Source organism: Globicephala melas, chromosome 15 (genome assembly GCF_963455315.2).
Source record: "Globicephala melas chromosome 15, mGloMel1.2, whole genome shotgun sequence".
Taxonomy (NCBI): Eukaryota; Metazoa; Chordata; class Mammalia; order Artiodactyla; family Delphinidae; genus Globicephala; species Globicephala melas.
Window position 1 is genome coordinate 6,213,590 of NC_083328.1, and position 16,223 is coordinate 6,229,812.

Genomic DNA, 16,223 nt, shown 5'->3' on the forward strand with positions numbered 1-16,223 from the left:
AAGCCCCTCACCCGACTCCGCTCTGGACCCAGCTCCCCAGCGGCCCCTAGGGAACCCGCGATCGAGATTAGACCTCCGAGCTGCCTAGACGGGCCCCGGAAGTGCGCGCCGAGGAGCAGGCGTTTCTAGTCCCCCTGGAGGCCGAGGTCGCCGACGCCGCCGGAACGTGCGGCCGGCTGAGCGAGTGAGTGTTGCTGTTCGCCGCTGGGGCGGCGGGAGAGGGTCGGGCAGCGGGGATCCTGTGGGGTCGGGGTGGGGCGCGCTGCCGGCCGGCCGGGCGCTCCCCGCGGCGGGGTTCAGTCTGCCTGCAGGGAAGACGAGGCTTCCCCGACCGCCCCCAGGCCGGGAACCTCTCAGGAAGCGGCACCTACGGCACGGGCAGCTTTCCCTACATCTGTCCTCTTCTCGCTCTCTGTCCTGAAGTGACTGCCCGTTCCTTGGGTCGGGTTCTGAAGACCTTTTAGAGAAGATCCTGGCCTTGGAGCGGCACCGGGGACTGGACCCGGCCCATGGAGAAGCTGCCTGAGCAGACGTCCCCGGAGTCCCCGTGTCCGTCCCTCGAGCAGGAGCCTCGAAAGAGCAAGGGTGAGGAGAGCTGACCTAGCTGCTTTCTTTGTCTAAACTTTGTCCTTCCCACCGCGGCCTCAGATCAGATGGACACGATTAACCGTGCGCTTAGAATTACCCTGGTGCAAGACACTGATTTTTTTTTTAATCTAAAACTCTATTACATGTAAATAAAGCCTATCACTAATGTTTCCTCTCTTCATGTGTGGAGCAGACAGACCTGCAGACCTGCAGCAGCACTGTCCATAGCACTAAGTTTTGAGGATCTGTTATTCCAGCACGTGTTAACTTGCTTGTCCTTTGAGAGGCTCAGTAAACGTTGTGTGAATAAAAGAATGAATGAACCCAGCCAAGTGTGTCCTATACCCCAAGTACCAGGAAAAGAGTGGGCTTCTCCCCCGAACCTGCCTTTCTTCATTAGGGAAGATACATTTTCCACCCAGGATGTAAACTTCGAGAGGGTACCTTGCCTGTGGAGTACAGTAGACAGGCCAGACACCTGCTGATGGAAAATGAGGTTAAACTGTAAACATCAACATTTAAATTTCAATCTACCATCCCACCATTATCTCGTATATGCTTGGCCTTTAAAAAAAGGTGGATTTGGATTATTTAGTTGAGGGACAAAGGCTTAGATAATCCACATCATAGATTTTGAGATGGCTAAGGTTTGGAGGATTTTTCTTTCACATATTTAGCTTTCTAATTCTGTTTTAGGCTGATTTTTAACTCAGATATTCTATTGAGTTATTATTATAAGGTGCTGAGACTAAGTTGAAAGAAAACGTACCTCTGTTGCCCCCCCCCCACCACACACCAGCTTAGAGTTGAGTTGGAATAGTTATCTGTGAGAGACTACAGGGCAATAAACAATGTGGACGTTCACCTATCAACTGGGTATTGGCCCAGGAGGCCTTAGAAAATCATATATTTGGCCTTGAAAGAATTTAGAGTAAGAAAAGAATCAGAGTTTAGGTAAGAGGGGATAGGCCCTTATCACAGGCTCCTCACTGCTAGTCTTTCTAAGGCCAAGTGCCTTAGTTGCCATCCTAAAATATTTATTTGTGTTAGTTCACAGTGCCCACTGCATTCAGTTCATTCTCTGTAACCTGGCATTCAGGGTCCTCTGCAGTGGGGTTTCAACCCAACTTTAAAGTCTTTATCTCAGTGTTCCCCCAGACAGACGCTGCAAGACTCGTGTGTCTGCACAAGGTAATGCTGAAAACACTTTGCACTATCCACCATTGTGCCTTTGTGTCCTTTTTTTGCGTCGCTGTCTCCTACATTCTCTGCCTACCCAAACCCCACACATCCCAGTGTCCCATGCTTGAAAGCTCAGTGCAGGGCAGCCTCCTCCATCAGGTTTCTGAAGCAGACTGGTGGCTGCCAGGAAGGAAACAAACACATGCTAGAGATGTGGAAACCTGTAGGACTTGGTGGTTGACTAAGTAATAGAGGGAAGTTGGGTGTAATCACCTTTGTTCCCTTTGCTATCGTACCTCTTAAAAGTCTTCACCAGTTGCTGTTAATTTTGTAACTGCCATTCACTTGGTGCAGGGCACTGCTTCTGCTGCATCGAAAGTGATTATATCCAGGTTGCCAGTGGCTTAACTAATGAATCCACTGGACATATTTTTTTTTATCCCTAATTTTAATTTTAATATATTTTTTTAATTAAAAATTTTTTTTTTTGGTCTGCGTTGGGTCTTCATTGCTGCCTGTGGGCTTTTCTCTCTAGTTGCGGTGACCAGGGGCTACTCTTTTTTGCAGTGCGTGGGCTTCTCATTGTGGTGGCTTCTCTTGTTGTGGAGCACGGGCTCAAGGCCTGCGGGCTCAGTAGTTGCGGCACACGGGCCCCAGAGCGCGCGGCCTTCAGTAGTTGCAGTGCATGGGCTCAGTAGTTGCGGCGTGCATGCTCTAGGGTGTGTGGGCTTCAGTAGTCATGGCGTGCTGGCTCAGTAGTTGTGGCTCGCGGGCTCTAGAGCACAGGTTCAGTAGTTGTGGTGCACAGGCTTAGTTGCTCCGCGGCATGTGGGATCTTCCTGGACCACGGCTCGAACCCGTGTCCCCCTGCATTGGCAGGCGGATTCTTAACCACTGCGCCACCAGGGAAGTCCCATCCCTAATTTTTTTTGACCCTTTAGTATTTCTGTTGATGTGATCACTGTTCCTTGAAACTCTTGTTCTTTGGTTTTGGAAGCACCGTTTTCTCCTGGTCCTGCCACTTGCCTTCTCAGGGTCTTTCCCATTCCTGTTTCTCTGCTCCCTTCCTTCCTTCCTTCCTTCCTTCCTTCCTTCCTTCCTTCCTTCCTTCCTTCCTTCCTCCCTCCCTCCCTCCCTCCCTCCCTTCTTCGCTGCACCATGTGCTTTGCGGGATCTCAGTTCCCTGACCAGGGATTGAACCCGGGCCACTGCAGTGAAAGCGCAGAGTCCTAACCACTGAACCGCCAGGGAATTCCCTCCACCCATTTCTTAAACACTGATTTTCCCCAAAGCAGTTCTCAGCCCTCTTCTCTTTCACCCTCGTGGGTGATCCTGTCCCCTTCTGAGACTTCAGGTTGCACTCTGTGCTGAACCAGACATCTGTAAGTGTACTTCTGGACTCATTCTTTTCTGCCATCCCCCACCTCCCTACCTTCCAGTGACTCCCTTGACTAATTTTAGTAGGTGCTTTTCCCAAACCAGAAAACTTGGATCATCCTCTACATTCTCCTTCCCTCTGTATTCATTTGGCCACCAAATCCTGTCAGTTTTTCTTCAGAAAGGCCTGACTGTTGCCTGTCACCACCACCTCCTCATTTTAGGCCCATTTTATTTCCTTGGAGTATTGACACATCCCTGTGCTGTTGGTAATTTCCCCCACTCTCAGCTGCCCATATTATTCTCTGCCTATAGAATAAAGTCTCAAATCCTGAGTGTGGCGTATATGTCTCTTCATTATGTTTTTCAAAAAAAATTGTTCAGAGTGACTTTATTATTGTTTTTTTGTCTTTTCATTATCTGGCTCTACTCTTATTTTTTCTGCTCTATGTCCTACTTCCTGCCCACATGGAGCATACATCTCACTGAATTTTTTATCACTGCACCTTAAACTTAGTATTCCCTTTTATGTTTCTGAGCCTTAACATATGCTGTTGCTTTTGCCTACAGTTCTCTTTACCTTGTTGATCCCGATCATAGTTCAAGATGCAGCTTAACGTCATTCTTTGAGGATGTCGTCCGCAGTTCACCTAGGGAGGGGTTGTCATTCCTAACTGTGCTTTGAAACAGCATTATAATCTCTTTACCAGAATCTTGCACATAGTCAGCGTGGTACATATGTTTGTTGAGTGATTAAATCAAACAGGAAGTATATTAGTTTCCTACGACTGCTATGACAAATTACTGCAACTGCATGGCTTAAAACAACTGTATTTTCTCATAGGTCTGGAAGCTAGAAATCCAAGAGGGCCAGGCTTGCTCTGAAGGCTCTAGGGAAGAGTCCTTCTCTGACTGCTCGTAGCTTCTGGTGGCTTCCAGCCATCCTCCGCATTCCTTGGCTTGTAGCTGTATCGCTGCAATCTTGCCTCCATTGTCACATGGCCTTCTTTCCCATGTGTTTCTGTGTCTGAATCTTCCTCTCCTTTCTCTTAATAAAGATTCCAGTCACTGGATTTAGGGTGCACCCTAATCCATTATGATCTCATCTTAACTAATTACCTCTGCAAGGACCCTATTTCCAAATAAGGTCACATTCTGAGGTATACATAAATTTGGGGTGAGGGCTCTGTTTGACCCAGTACAGGAAGCGTTGCTCATTTCTTCTGCTGTTAGAAGTAAATGTACTTGGGATCACACAGCTTTGTAGTTAAGCTGCTTGAAGAACTGTGTAGATTTCCCCCTCCCTTTAAATTAGAAGCAAATCAGTCTAGAAATGTTTCTTTAAACCTTCATCCACAGGGACACATTTTTTGTTTTTTTTCTTTTTGCGGTGCGCGGGCCTCTCACTGTTGTGGCCTCTCCTGTTGCAGAGCACAGGCTCCGGACGCGCAGGCTCGGCGGCCATGGCTCAGGGGCCTAGCCGCTCTGCGGCATGTGGGATCTTCCCGGACCAGGGCACGAACCCGTGTCCCCTGCATCGGCGGTGGACTCTCAACCACTGAGCTACCAGGGAAGCCCCACAGGGATACATTTGATGAGCCTATTATTCCACAGGGCAACTGCTCTCTTCTTGGGCTTCTCTAGCTCTGTCTCAGACTGGCCACTGTCTGCAGAGGTATTCCAGAGGGTCCTGCCGTCCATCAGAGTTTGGATCCAAGTTTTTGATATTTCTTATATAAGTGGCTCAAACCCATGAGGAGATATACCTCTCTGAATTCTATTTGAGTTTCAGTCCTGAAGACTATGAATGGTCAACGTGGGGCCCTCCATGATTCATAGATTCTTCTCTTGATGGAGTAGAACTTCCTTACAATGGATTGCTAGGAAATAATCAGGAGCATTTTAAAGCACCTAATGTGTGCAGAGTTCTTTACATAGTACTGGGTTGGAGGAAAAGAAATGGAAGACACCTCTTATTCTAGAGGTACTTTCAAAATAAATTGAAGGGAATACACACATACAAAAAACTAAACATATTTCTAAGGAGAGGCCCAAAGTCGATGTGGTTAAATGCCATGAGGAGAGGGCAGGAACTGTATGCTTTAGAGATTCAAAGGAACAATCACTTCCAGCCGGGGTTTGGAGCAGGGTTAAGTTTGGGGAAGGAGGCTGCCTTTGATCTGGGTTCTTGCAGGGTGGATAGGATTTTGATTGGTGAAGTTGGAAGGGAGGCTGATCCAGGTGGAGGAAGAAGGTCGAGCGGAGAAGGAATTGCGTGGGGAGCTAAATGTTCAGGAAACATTTCAGAGTAACTGGAGCATAGAGTAGATTGATAGAGGATGAGACTAAAGGCAGAGCGGAGCACGAGTGTGGAAAATGAATGCCACGCCAAAGAATTTAGATTTGTTTGGCAGAAATTGAAGTATGTGAGCTTTGCTTAACAGGAGGCTAGCAGATGAGCATTGCAAATCAAGGAAGAGATTCTAGTTTGTTTAGTGTGAGAGGTGATTAGGATCTGACTTTAGGATATTAGCAGTGATAACAGGAAGGCAGGGGAAAAAGAGTATTGCTACGTTGTAGATAGAAGCAATAGTACTTTTGTTTACTGAGTGGATATGGGGACAGAGAAGAGAGTCACTGGTCATTATTTACCGCACCACCCTCCCTTTTATTTTGAAAAATGTTAAAGTTACAGGAGAGTTGCAAGGCTATCGTACCAAGTACTCACACACCAGAAGTGTATGTGCAGGTTTGGGATAGGTTGATCTCAAGAAACTGGTATGAGAGCCATCGTGTGGAAATGTCTTTTTCGATTATTGGAGATGCTCTAGCTGGTCTACGAATATCCCCCGTCCCAGTAGATGGGAACATCATCCCTCCTGCTACACAACCCAGAGAGAAACTTTGGTTTCTCTCATATCCATATCCGTCAGCCAGTAATCCTGTCCATGCGACTGTCAACGTTTCTTTCCAGAATCCAAGTGCTTCTTACTACCTCCTCTGCCACCGTCTTGGTTCAGGTCGCCATCATTTCTCCCCTGGATTATCGCAGCAGCCTGGTTGGTTGTCCTGCCTCTGCAGTTACCTCCCTCCAGCCTCTACCCAGCATGGCAGCCAGTGTGATCCTGGTAAAGTGTCAGCTCTTGTCTTCCTCTGGTCAGAACGCTCCAGTGGCTCCCCATCTCACTCTGAAATAAACCTCTTACAGACCTGTAGCCTACAGGGTCCTGTGTTCTCTGATCCCCCTTCTATGTCTCTGATCTCAGTTCTTACTCCTCTCCCCCTTGCTCATTCTGCTCCAGTCATACTTGCATCTTTGAACACCCAGGGTCTCGCACTTGCTATTTCTTCTATGTGTAATGCTCTTTCCCACATATCCTTATCTCCTTCAAGTCTTGGCTTAAATGTCATTTTCTTAGTCCTCCTTTGACTGTGATATTTAAAATTGCAACCCTTTTGCCCACTGCCCCCTGGCAGTCTAATCCTTGTTCCTTGCTTTTTTCCTCTATAACACTTTTATGACCTTTTAACAGTATGTAATTGACATAGTTTACTATCCATCTCCCTTAGTAAAATGAAAGGTCTTTGAGGATTTTTGTGTTTTGCTTACTGACGTATCTCAGAGTCTGGAACTATACCTGGCATGTTGTTAGTGATCAATAAAACGTACTGACTGTTACATGACTTAAAGATGAGTATTTCAAGAGCCGTAGGAAAAGGATCACCTTCACCTTCATGGAGAAGGTGATATTGAACAGGGCCTGAGAGCAGTGAGATTGACATCCTCGACTACGTTGCGCAGGCTGTCAAATTTCGGGCAGTGGGCCAAATAAAAGGCACATCCTCTACAACATCCCAGCCTTCACATATTATGAGTAGAGTGGTTCAACAGATAGTAAAGAGGCTTTGTGTAGGGAGAAGATCAGAATGAGGCTGGAAAGACAGATGGGGGCCAGGTCAGGGCGGTAGAGAAGAAACCCTAGTCCCTGCTCCTCAGGAGCTTGCAATCTGTCTGACAAGTAAGGTAAACACACGTGCAAGGGGACGTAAAAACATTAAACCAGCAATCCATTCACACCTGGTAGAATAACATCGAAAAAATAAGAAATAAAAAGTGTTGATGAGGATGTGGAGAAAAGGGAACCCTCATGCATTGTTGGTGGGAATGTATATTGGTGCAGCCATTATGGAAAATGGTATGGAGTTCCTCAAAAAATTATAAATGGAACTACTGTGTGATCCAGCACTTCTGGGTATTTATTCAAAGGAAAATAAACCATTCTCTCGAAAAGATATCTGCACCCACAGGTTCATTGCAGCATTACTTACAATAGCCAAGACATGGAAACAACGTAAGTGTCCATCGACGGATGAATGGATGAAAATGTGCTATCTGTACACACAATGGAACATTATCCAGCCATAAAAAACACGAAATTCCTGCCATCGCAACAGCACGGTTGGACTTCAAGGACATTATGCTAAGTGAAATAAGTCAGAGAAGGACAAACACTGTATGACCTGACTTGTATGTGAAATCTGAAAAATCCAAACTCATAGATAACAGAGAACAGATTGGTGGTTGCCAGAGGCGGGGGGTGGGGAGTGGAAGAACTGGATGAAGGGGGTCCAAAAGTACAAACTTACAGTTATAAGGTGAATAAGTTCCAGGGATGTAAGGTACAGCTATAGTTAATAACACCATGTAGTATATTTGAAAGTTGCTTAGAGAGTAGATCTTAAAAGTTCTCATCACAAAAAAATTTGTAAGAAAACCAGTATCCAAATTGAATGTACAGAAGATGAGGGCATGTCTGGAGGTGGAGAACAAGTGTAAATATGGCTCTGTGAGACCAGATACTTCTTAAATTCCTTAAAGACAGTGACCATTCCCTACTAAAATCAGGGTTGCATATGTTTTAGACTTTCACTGCTGATGGAAATGATACTACATTGGATATTCCTCAGCACCCCCTTCTTCCAGAAAGATCCCCCAAAGCAGAGGGCCTTCTTTCTGTAATATCACTACACTTTAGTAAGCCATATTTAATAAGTAAAACTTAAGAGGAGAAATGTATTATAGTAAACAGGAGATGTTTTTCTAAGGTCTCCCTTAGATACAGCTAGGGTGCAGAATTTTTTGTTTGTTTGTTTTTAAATTTTTGGCCGCACCGCGTGGCATGTGGGATCTTGGGTCTTAGTTCTCTGACCATGGATTGAACCTGTGCCCCCTGCGTTGGAAGGTAGAGTCTTAACCACTGGACTGTCGGGGAAGTCCCCAGAATTGGTTTTTGTATGTTCTCTTAGAGTTGAAATAGATTTGGAAGTATTTCTCACTACCCCGTGCTTCATATTTTAAACAACTTTTCCCCCTATTCTCCCCTCCCTTCCTCTTGCAAATCCTCCCAGTTTGTACCATTTCTAAAAGTTGCATCTAAGGTCCGAGTATGTCATGCTCATGAATGAGCATGTGAGCATCTGTGTGTAGAGAGAGGCTCTCAACAGGAGTGAGGAAGGTGCTGGTGTGTGATTACAGGAAGGGAGCCTTCCCTGTTACCACAGTGACAACGCATGTGACCAGGGTACCGTGTGGACAGAACCTCTGTGTGAGGTTCTTTTATTTATCCGCTCAGGCCCTGCCCCTCCCCACACAGAGCCCCCAGCATCACTCTTCCTGTGTTCTGAGATAATCCCACTTCCCTCAAACTCTGCTTTCCTATTCTGCTAATTCCAGTATATCTGTCTGGTCAGGGACTTCATATATAAATCCTCACTTTAGTTTCCCCACCACTTTCTCCAAATCTGCCCAGCTTGTATCCATCTTTTCCTCCTATTGTGAGGCCATTTTTCGTACTTTTTTGAACCAGATACCCTGGAATACTTTGATCATCCTGTTTCCCACAGGGAGTTTTTATTGTTACATATACTTTTTTTGTATTTTCCATCAGATGGTGAGACCTGGACTGAGGATCAATTAATTATAAAGCAGAAAACTCTTGAAGTAGGGACACAGCCACATGAAGGAGAGGAATGTGAACGAAACAAACATGCGGGACCCTATGGGTATGGACAGAATTTTGGTCCTATCTCAGACTTTATCCGACAGCCACACATTCTTATGGAAGAGAAATCTCAAATGTGCAACACTTGTGGCAAGCTATTCAGACGGAACACATACCGTATTCAGCACGAAAAAATCCACACACAGGAGAAGCCTTATGAGTGTCATGAATGTGGAAAAGCCTTTGGCCATAGTTCAAATCTCATTCAGCATCAAAGGATCCACACCGAGGAGAAACCCTACGAATGCGGTGAGTGTGGGAAGGTCTTCCGGCGCAGCTCACACCTCATCCAGCATCAGATCATCCACACGGGGGAGATGCCTTACCTGTGTAATGAGTGCGGAAAAGCTTTCGGTCGGAGCTCAAGTCTCCTTCGACATCAGAGAATCCACACTATGGAGAAGCCCTATGAATGTACCGAATGTGGGAAGGCCTTCAGCCAGAGCTCAAATCTAACAGAACATAGGCGAGTTCACACCAGAGAGAGACCATACGAATGCTGCGACTGTGGGAAAGCTTACAGTCGTAACTCACACCTCATCGAACATCAGAGAGTCCATACAGGGGAGACTCCTTATGACTGTAATGAGTGTGGAAAATCTTTCAGTAGGAGTTCACTCCTTATCAAACATCATAGAATTCACACTGGAGAAAGACCCTATGAGTGTAGTGAATGCGGGAAGGCCTTTAGTCGGAACTCCCACCTTATTCAGCACCAGAAGACTCACAGTGGGGTAAAACCTTCTGAATGTAAAGAATGTGGGAAAACCTTCAAGTACAGTTCATACCTTATTGATCACCTGGGAATCCATTCATGAGAGAAACTGTGAATGAAGTGAAGGTGGTAAAGCCTTTGTTTGGAGTTCAGCTCTTAGCGAACATCAGAGAACTCGTGCTGGGGAGAAAACCTTTGGCTGTAGTGAGTGCAGACGGCCTTCAGTCCTAGCTCAACTCTTACCAAGACCTGAAAATCCACATAGTGGACAGATCTCATGGATGTGTTCAGTGCATAAGTACCTTTAGACAGAGTTCCCGCCTTACTCAGCATTAGCCAGTTTGCTTTGGGGGAATGATGGGTATGGGGAGAGCCTTGCTATGTGTCAGAGAGGGGCACGAAAGGGGCGTCATCTGACACTACAGAAGGAATGACTAAAGTGGAAGCTTAAGTTAGCACTACTTTTTATTTGATTTTGAGGATCTACATCAGAGGGAGATCCTATGGTTTTTTTTCACATCTCCATAATCTTCTGCCAGAAATGGAATGGGTTAGGTCCATTCCAGGGAAGAAAGAATCAGGGCATTCTGGATTCAGACTCATAGATCAGGAAAGCTGCAGTGTGACCTTTGAATCCAATAGCTTTCCTTGTATCTCATCTGTCCTGTTGGTTGTAACTATACATGGAAGTGGCTCTTGGGTCTTCTTGGACCAGCATTTTCCCTCCTCAATGTCCTGCAGACTACTGAATCTCTTTTTGTTTTATATTTCATAGATGCTTTTAATAAATGGGCAAATTTTCTAAGCCCAGTAATTTCTCAGTATAACATGTCATGGGCTTTGTTACGTGTCAACTCTGGTAGGCTGAAGTGCATTTGTCAGATTTCCCTTTCTTGTATTTTTCAGTTTGTGTGGTCTACAAGGGAGATTCTTGGGAGAGCTGGAGGGCAGAACAGAAGCAGCAGTAATTTTGTAGCTCACACATGTCACTGATCTGCTGACTCACCTCACTGGCACTGGACATGAAACTAGTGTACCTTCCCCAGGATTCTTTTTTGCCTTTACTGGGCCGTGGTTTTCCTTCTCTGATTGAATCCTAGTCAGACACATGCTTACTATCCTATGAGAAGTACACATTTATTTCAAGTTTAGGTAGAGAGAAATGGTTAGCTTCTGGCTGTTTTTAAAAAAGAACCTCAATAATAAGCTTCAAGATTTCCTATCAGGAAAGCTATTGTTCAGACTCCTTTATAACAAAACTTCCATCATAACCTGAGGCAGAGCTTCACTACCGTGTAATTATCGAGGGAAAAGTTTGCAAAGTAGTTGAATAGTGTGATACATGATCGACTGATAAAATTTTTAAAAATCAAAAATTTGAGCACCAATTTATCATGAATATTTTAATAATTAAAGAAGATTCCCAAAGTACCTCTAGTAGGCAGTATATTTTAGATTTATTCTAGGCATCTGAGAGAAATATCTACTTTGTTGTAAACGTTTATGTTTTGATTACAAAAAATCAGATTATTTTTCCTCCTGTTAGTCTGGATTAGTGATTACCTAAAATATCGGTGAAAACTATACTTACGTTGTAGACTCTTGAAATTGAAAGTTGCCTCTGTCTTGTATACCTTTCCCTGCCTGGTCTGGTGCTATGCACACAGGTGTTCAGTGGCTGTGGAGTGAATCTGTTTACTGGAAGCCAAAGTCTTCCTGTTTGTCTCCACGCTTCTCTGCACTCCCCCACCTTCCTCCCCTGTTCCTGTAGGTGATTATCGCACTACACAAGGGTCACCTTGCCATCTGGACACCCTGAGTAGACTCTGTGAGGCCAGGTCTGAGCCCTCAGCCAGTGGGCCCACTTACTCCATCTGGCATGTAACCCTCTTCGAGTCCCTTCCACCCCTTATACTACAGAAAGGGCCCTTTCCTTCTATGGGGTCTGAGAAGCTTCTGGAATAAGGCAGGGCTTGATGAGTGGGGTCTGAAGGCCAGGTCGGATTCTGACTGGCCGAGAAGGGCACCCCAGGACAAGGTAAGTGTGTGGGGTCATGTGCCAGGCTGCAAGAGCGGAGGTGTCCCTGGAGGCCAGGAGAGGGGAGAAAAGAGTTTGCCTAGCAGTATCAAAAGCACTCAAGTAGGGCTCTGGTTCTTTAGGCACAAATATTACTAGTGGACAGAGTAGTTCATCAAGCCGTTAGAGCTCAGGTGAACACGAGGGTGACCAGCTCATACCAGTTTGCCAGGACTTCCCCAGCCTTAACATCGGACATCCCACATCCAGTAAAATGCTCAGTCCTCTGCAAACCAGGAGGGTGGATCACCCGAACCCATCGTGACCTCATTCCCCCCCCCCCCCCCCCCGCCAATGGCTCCTAGCTGCAGCAGGACCCAGTAGAGCAGAGATTCTTAGCTTGGGTTGCCTACTGGAATCACCTGGAGAGCTTTCAAAGCACTGGAGCCTCAGTCTCTGAGGTTGTGTACAATTGGTATGGGGTATGGCCTGGACTTTGGTGTTTTGTAAGCTCCCAAGTAATTCTAATGTGCAGCCAAGGTTGAAAATCTATACAGTAGAAGTAAGTTATCAATGCTTCACAGGTGCTAAGAGGACACAAAGAGATCACACAGGATCTGGTGGCTTAGGCACTGAGGGCTGGCAAGAGGGCTGGGCTGGGAGTATGGAGAGACTCCGGGGCCTGTGTGAGAGGAGACAGACTGGGTGTCCCAGGCCAGGTGGAAGGAGCGGTGGGAGGGACTGTTGTGCTGGGGGTGGAGCCAGCTATTGGGTGGGCGCCCTCAGGGCCTGCTCATTGCCGGGTTCTGGTTCTGTCCTGTGCAGTAAAGCTCTGGTTTGGGTAACTTTGGATTTTCCCTTTGGAGCTTGGGACCAAGGAAAGCACAGAGCCTGGGGGAGTCAGAACTGAAGACTCCAGCCCCAGCTCATGGGCTCTCTACCTACTTTTCCAGCAGACAGTTCCCTCTTCCCTTGCCTGTCCCCCTACCCTAGACCCGGGAAAACATGAAAATGCTTCCAGAGGAGACTATGACCTAAGCTTATACACACTTTCTAAAATATTCAGTCCTGGGAGGGGCTGGTCTGGCAGTCCCAAGCCATACTTTGAACACAGCCTTGGGCCCCCTGGGTGAGAGGCATTTCCTATGCTCTGGTTGAAGGGGTAGGAGTCTTTGGGCAATGGGGATCTTGACTTAAAAAAAAAAAAAGTACAACGTGAGAGCTGCGAGTTAAGTTTTATTTGGGGCAAAATAAGGACTGCAGCCCCGGGGGGACAGCGTTTCAGATAACTCTGAGAAATTGCTCCAGATTATTGTTAAAGAAAACCAGATATCTCAAGGAATTTAGCGCTTTTCTATGTATGGGAAGATGCAAGAGTCTTGGCTCACTGAAATCATTCATTTGCTGTGCACCTCAGTTATCTGGGGCCAGTAGCCTGACACATCCTGGGTTTCCTCAGGGTTCACCACAGGGAGTGGCCGCAGTCTGATGGCTGCTAGGTGGCAGGTGTTCTTTTCAGCCCTGAGTTTCCTCAGCTCACGTTGGAGGGCTGCAGTCGTTGACAACTGTGACATCCTTTGTTTATTGATATGGCAGGAAATAGTTCATTTCTCAGGGAGACAGGAGGAGGAGGAAGTTGAATTTTGGCAGTGGCACCCACATGGACTGCTTTAATCCCACCAAAGGCCCGTCATGGCCCTCAGAATGAAATCAACAAGACCTTCAAATCCCAGCTCTGCCCACTGACTTCTCCAGCCCTCTGTGGCCTCCCCTTCTCCCAGTCATTCTGAAATTCACTGGGTCCTTGAACACAGTATTTTTCAAATGTAGGTAAAGAGCCACTAGGGGGTCTTAACATTAATTTATTGTAATGAGTTGAGAGTAGAAAAGGGTAAAAGGAAAAAGTAGGCAGAACTAGAACGGAGTAGAAAACATCCATCACAAAGGTAAGTCAGACTTTTGTTCTGTTTGTGCACAAAGGAGCATGTGTGCAAAGTATAATGTACAGTGTTTCTTGCTGTAGAGCAGGTAAAAGTCTTTGCACATTGCAATCCCTTTTTGGGAGTAAGATTCTGTCTAGAAGGGCCTTCTTGGCAGGTCTTCCTTTGGACTGAATTATTCGCGCTCTGCAATTGCCGTAGCATGCTATACTTTTTGTGCACCGAGCACACTTTAAAAAAATGATTTATTCAGTTGCCTGTCTTCTGCGCTTGCTGCAAGCTCAATGAGGGCAGGGACCATGTTCACCTATCCTGGCCTCTGTCATTAGAGAAAGCACTTGTGTTGAGTGGCTGAGTGATAAACCCGGGTTCAGTTTCCAACTGTTTGTGTTCTTAGACAAGGTCTCTTTTTATTTTTTCTGATTTTTTTGTCTGATTTATATACAGAAAACTTGAAAGAATAGAATAATGAACACCCTATATATCCTCCACTTAGATGGACAGTATTAACATTTTTCCATATTAGCTTTCTATCTATATGCTTTTTTTCTGAATTATTTGAAAGTAAGCTCAGATATAACCTTCACCCTAAATACTATGGCATGTGTCTCCTAAGAGTAAGGTCATTCTCCTACATAATCGCAACAATATTAACATACCTAAGAAAAATAATTTAATTCCATAATACCATCTAAAATGGACTCTGTATTTAGATTTTCCCTAGTTGCCCCAAGAATGTGTTTTATAGTTAGATTATTTCAAATCAGAAAAAAAAATCAAGGGTCACATTACATTTGGCTTTATATCTCTTTAGTTTCTTTTAATCTAGAATAGTTCCACTTTTTTTTTTTTTAATGACAGTGACTTTTGGAGGAGTCAAGAAGAGTTATCCTTTATAATTTTCTACAAAATTGATTTCCTTGTTTTACTCCGGTGGTATTTAGCTTCCTTCTCGCCCCCCTGTATTTTCTCTTAACTGAAAAGAGGTTTAGAGGCTTGATGACACACACCGGTGAATACCTCACAGGTGATGTCTCCTTCATACTGCTATCACCTCAAGAGGCACACGATGTCAGATTATTCCACCCCAAGTAGTGCTGTTTGTTCACTTGTTTAAGGTAGTGACTGCTAGATTTCTCCTATGTAAAGATATGTTTTCCTTTTGCAGTTAGTAATTTGTGAGGACGATAAACTCCAGCACCATGTGAAGAATCTGTTCCTTTATAGCCTAATGTTTTTAGTAATCATCCATGATCCTTTAGCAACCATCCACGTGATAGTTTGGGCATGTTCTTAACCTGAAACTCAGTTTTTTCATCTGCAGCCTGGGTATAATAATGCCCATGATTTGGATTTGATGTGTAAGAAAGTATGACGATGCTGTCACGGTCTGCCATAACTTCTCCCTTCTTCTGAGAACATCTTTTAGAAAGGTGTTCTAAAGATGTTCACTTCCTTTTAGAAAGTTTGTATGCTGCTCCAGATGAGTGGTCCAGATCGCCGGCTTCTTAGATGATCCTACCTGCCTGGCCTCTGTGGGGCACAGCTGAGTCATCTTCTTTGGCCAGAGTGGAATGAGCTTTTGACCAGAGCTGAGCCAATCAGAATGCTTCCCTGGGAGATTTCCAACCAAGTAGGGGTGGGAATAGGGTGAAGAAGGTATTCTTTTTCCCTCAGGTGGCTAAATGTGAGGATGTGAGTCTGGAAGTTGACTGTGTCCCCTGCCGCCTGGAGGATGATAGCCTATGGGGTGGAGGGGATCAAAACCATCTGTCTGAGATCAGGGCAGAGGGGGTCTCCCTGGCCTGGCTCCAGGCCTCCCCAGCTGTACTCTGCCCTGCCCCAGCTAAGCCAATAAAGACCCTGTCTTGCCTGAGCGCTTACAAATCTGGGGCTGAACCTTAGGACAGATAGAATCCTGACTAGTAAAAGGGGCTTTGCTATGCCTCTCCCATGATAGGTGATTCAATAAATTAGTGGTTCATCAGCTCTCATCCCTTCCTGTTGTCTTTGAATATGTGCTGGCCCTAGCGAAGAGGTGTGAGGAGGTGGCAGACATGGTCCTGGCTTTTTAAAATCTTAGGAGTTACAAATGCGTTTCCTTGGTGGGCGTAGACTCAAAGCAAGGGGGGGCTGGTGACTTATCCGGCTCCAAGTGTGGCCGCTCTTGCCACTCGAACCGGCCCCCCAGCCCCACCCCCAGGGCCAGGAGCCAGAGTGCCTGTCTTGGAAGAGCCTAAGTTTAAAAGTTTAAAACCAGCCCACGTGGTGAGAGGTGCAGTCAGCCTTAAGACGCGAGGGCAGAGAAGAGCGGAGGAATGTGAGGGCCAGGGGCGGAGGGG

At 45.8% G+C, this 16,223-nt stretch overlaps 2 protein-coding genes across 5 annotated transcripts in view; both read left to right on the top strand.

The window, feature by feature from the left end:
- TMEM225B (transmembrane protein 225B) overlaps nucleotides 1-16,223 on the top strand; it is a 44,610-nt gene that overhangs the window by 15,432 nt on the left and 12,955 nt on the right. The window contains exon 1 of one of the 4 annotated variants that reach the window (XM_070043612.1): nucleotides 275-585. The exons of 1 other annotated variant lie outside the window; for it this stretch is intronic. The gene's annotated coding sequence lies outside the window, so the exon portion shown is untranslated. Of the gene's footprint in view, nucleotides 1-274; nucleotides 586-9,928; nucleotides 10,051-12,307; nucleotides 16,202-16,223 lie in introns of those variants that run through there. 2 more of the 4 variants (XM_060284833.2, XM_060284832.2) reach the window with 2 other exon arrangements.
- On the top strand, nucleotides 44-10,027 carry LOC115846857 (zinc finger protein 883-like). The gene is made up of 3 exons (XM_030846091.3): nucleotides 44-184; nucleotides 424-585; nucleotides 9,096-10,027. Exons 2-3 carry the CDS (start codon nucleotides 510-512, stop codon nucleotides 10,025-10,027), a joined length of 1,008 nt encoding a protein of 335 aa, XP_030701951.2. The 5' UTR covers nucleotides 44-184; nucleotides 424-509.

Excerpts from the sequence above, each read along its gene's own strand:
- LOC115846857 (XM_030846091.3), top strand. The coding sequence starts at position 510 with ATGGAGAAGCTGCCTGAGCAGACGTCCCCGGAGTCCCCGTGTCCGTCC. Across the intron at positions 586-9,095 it reads GGAGCCTCGAAAGAGCAAGG|ATGGTGAGACCTGGACTGAG; the intron begins GTGAGGAGAGCT and ends ATTTTCCATCAG.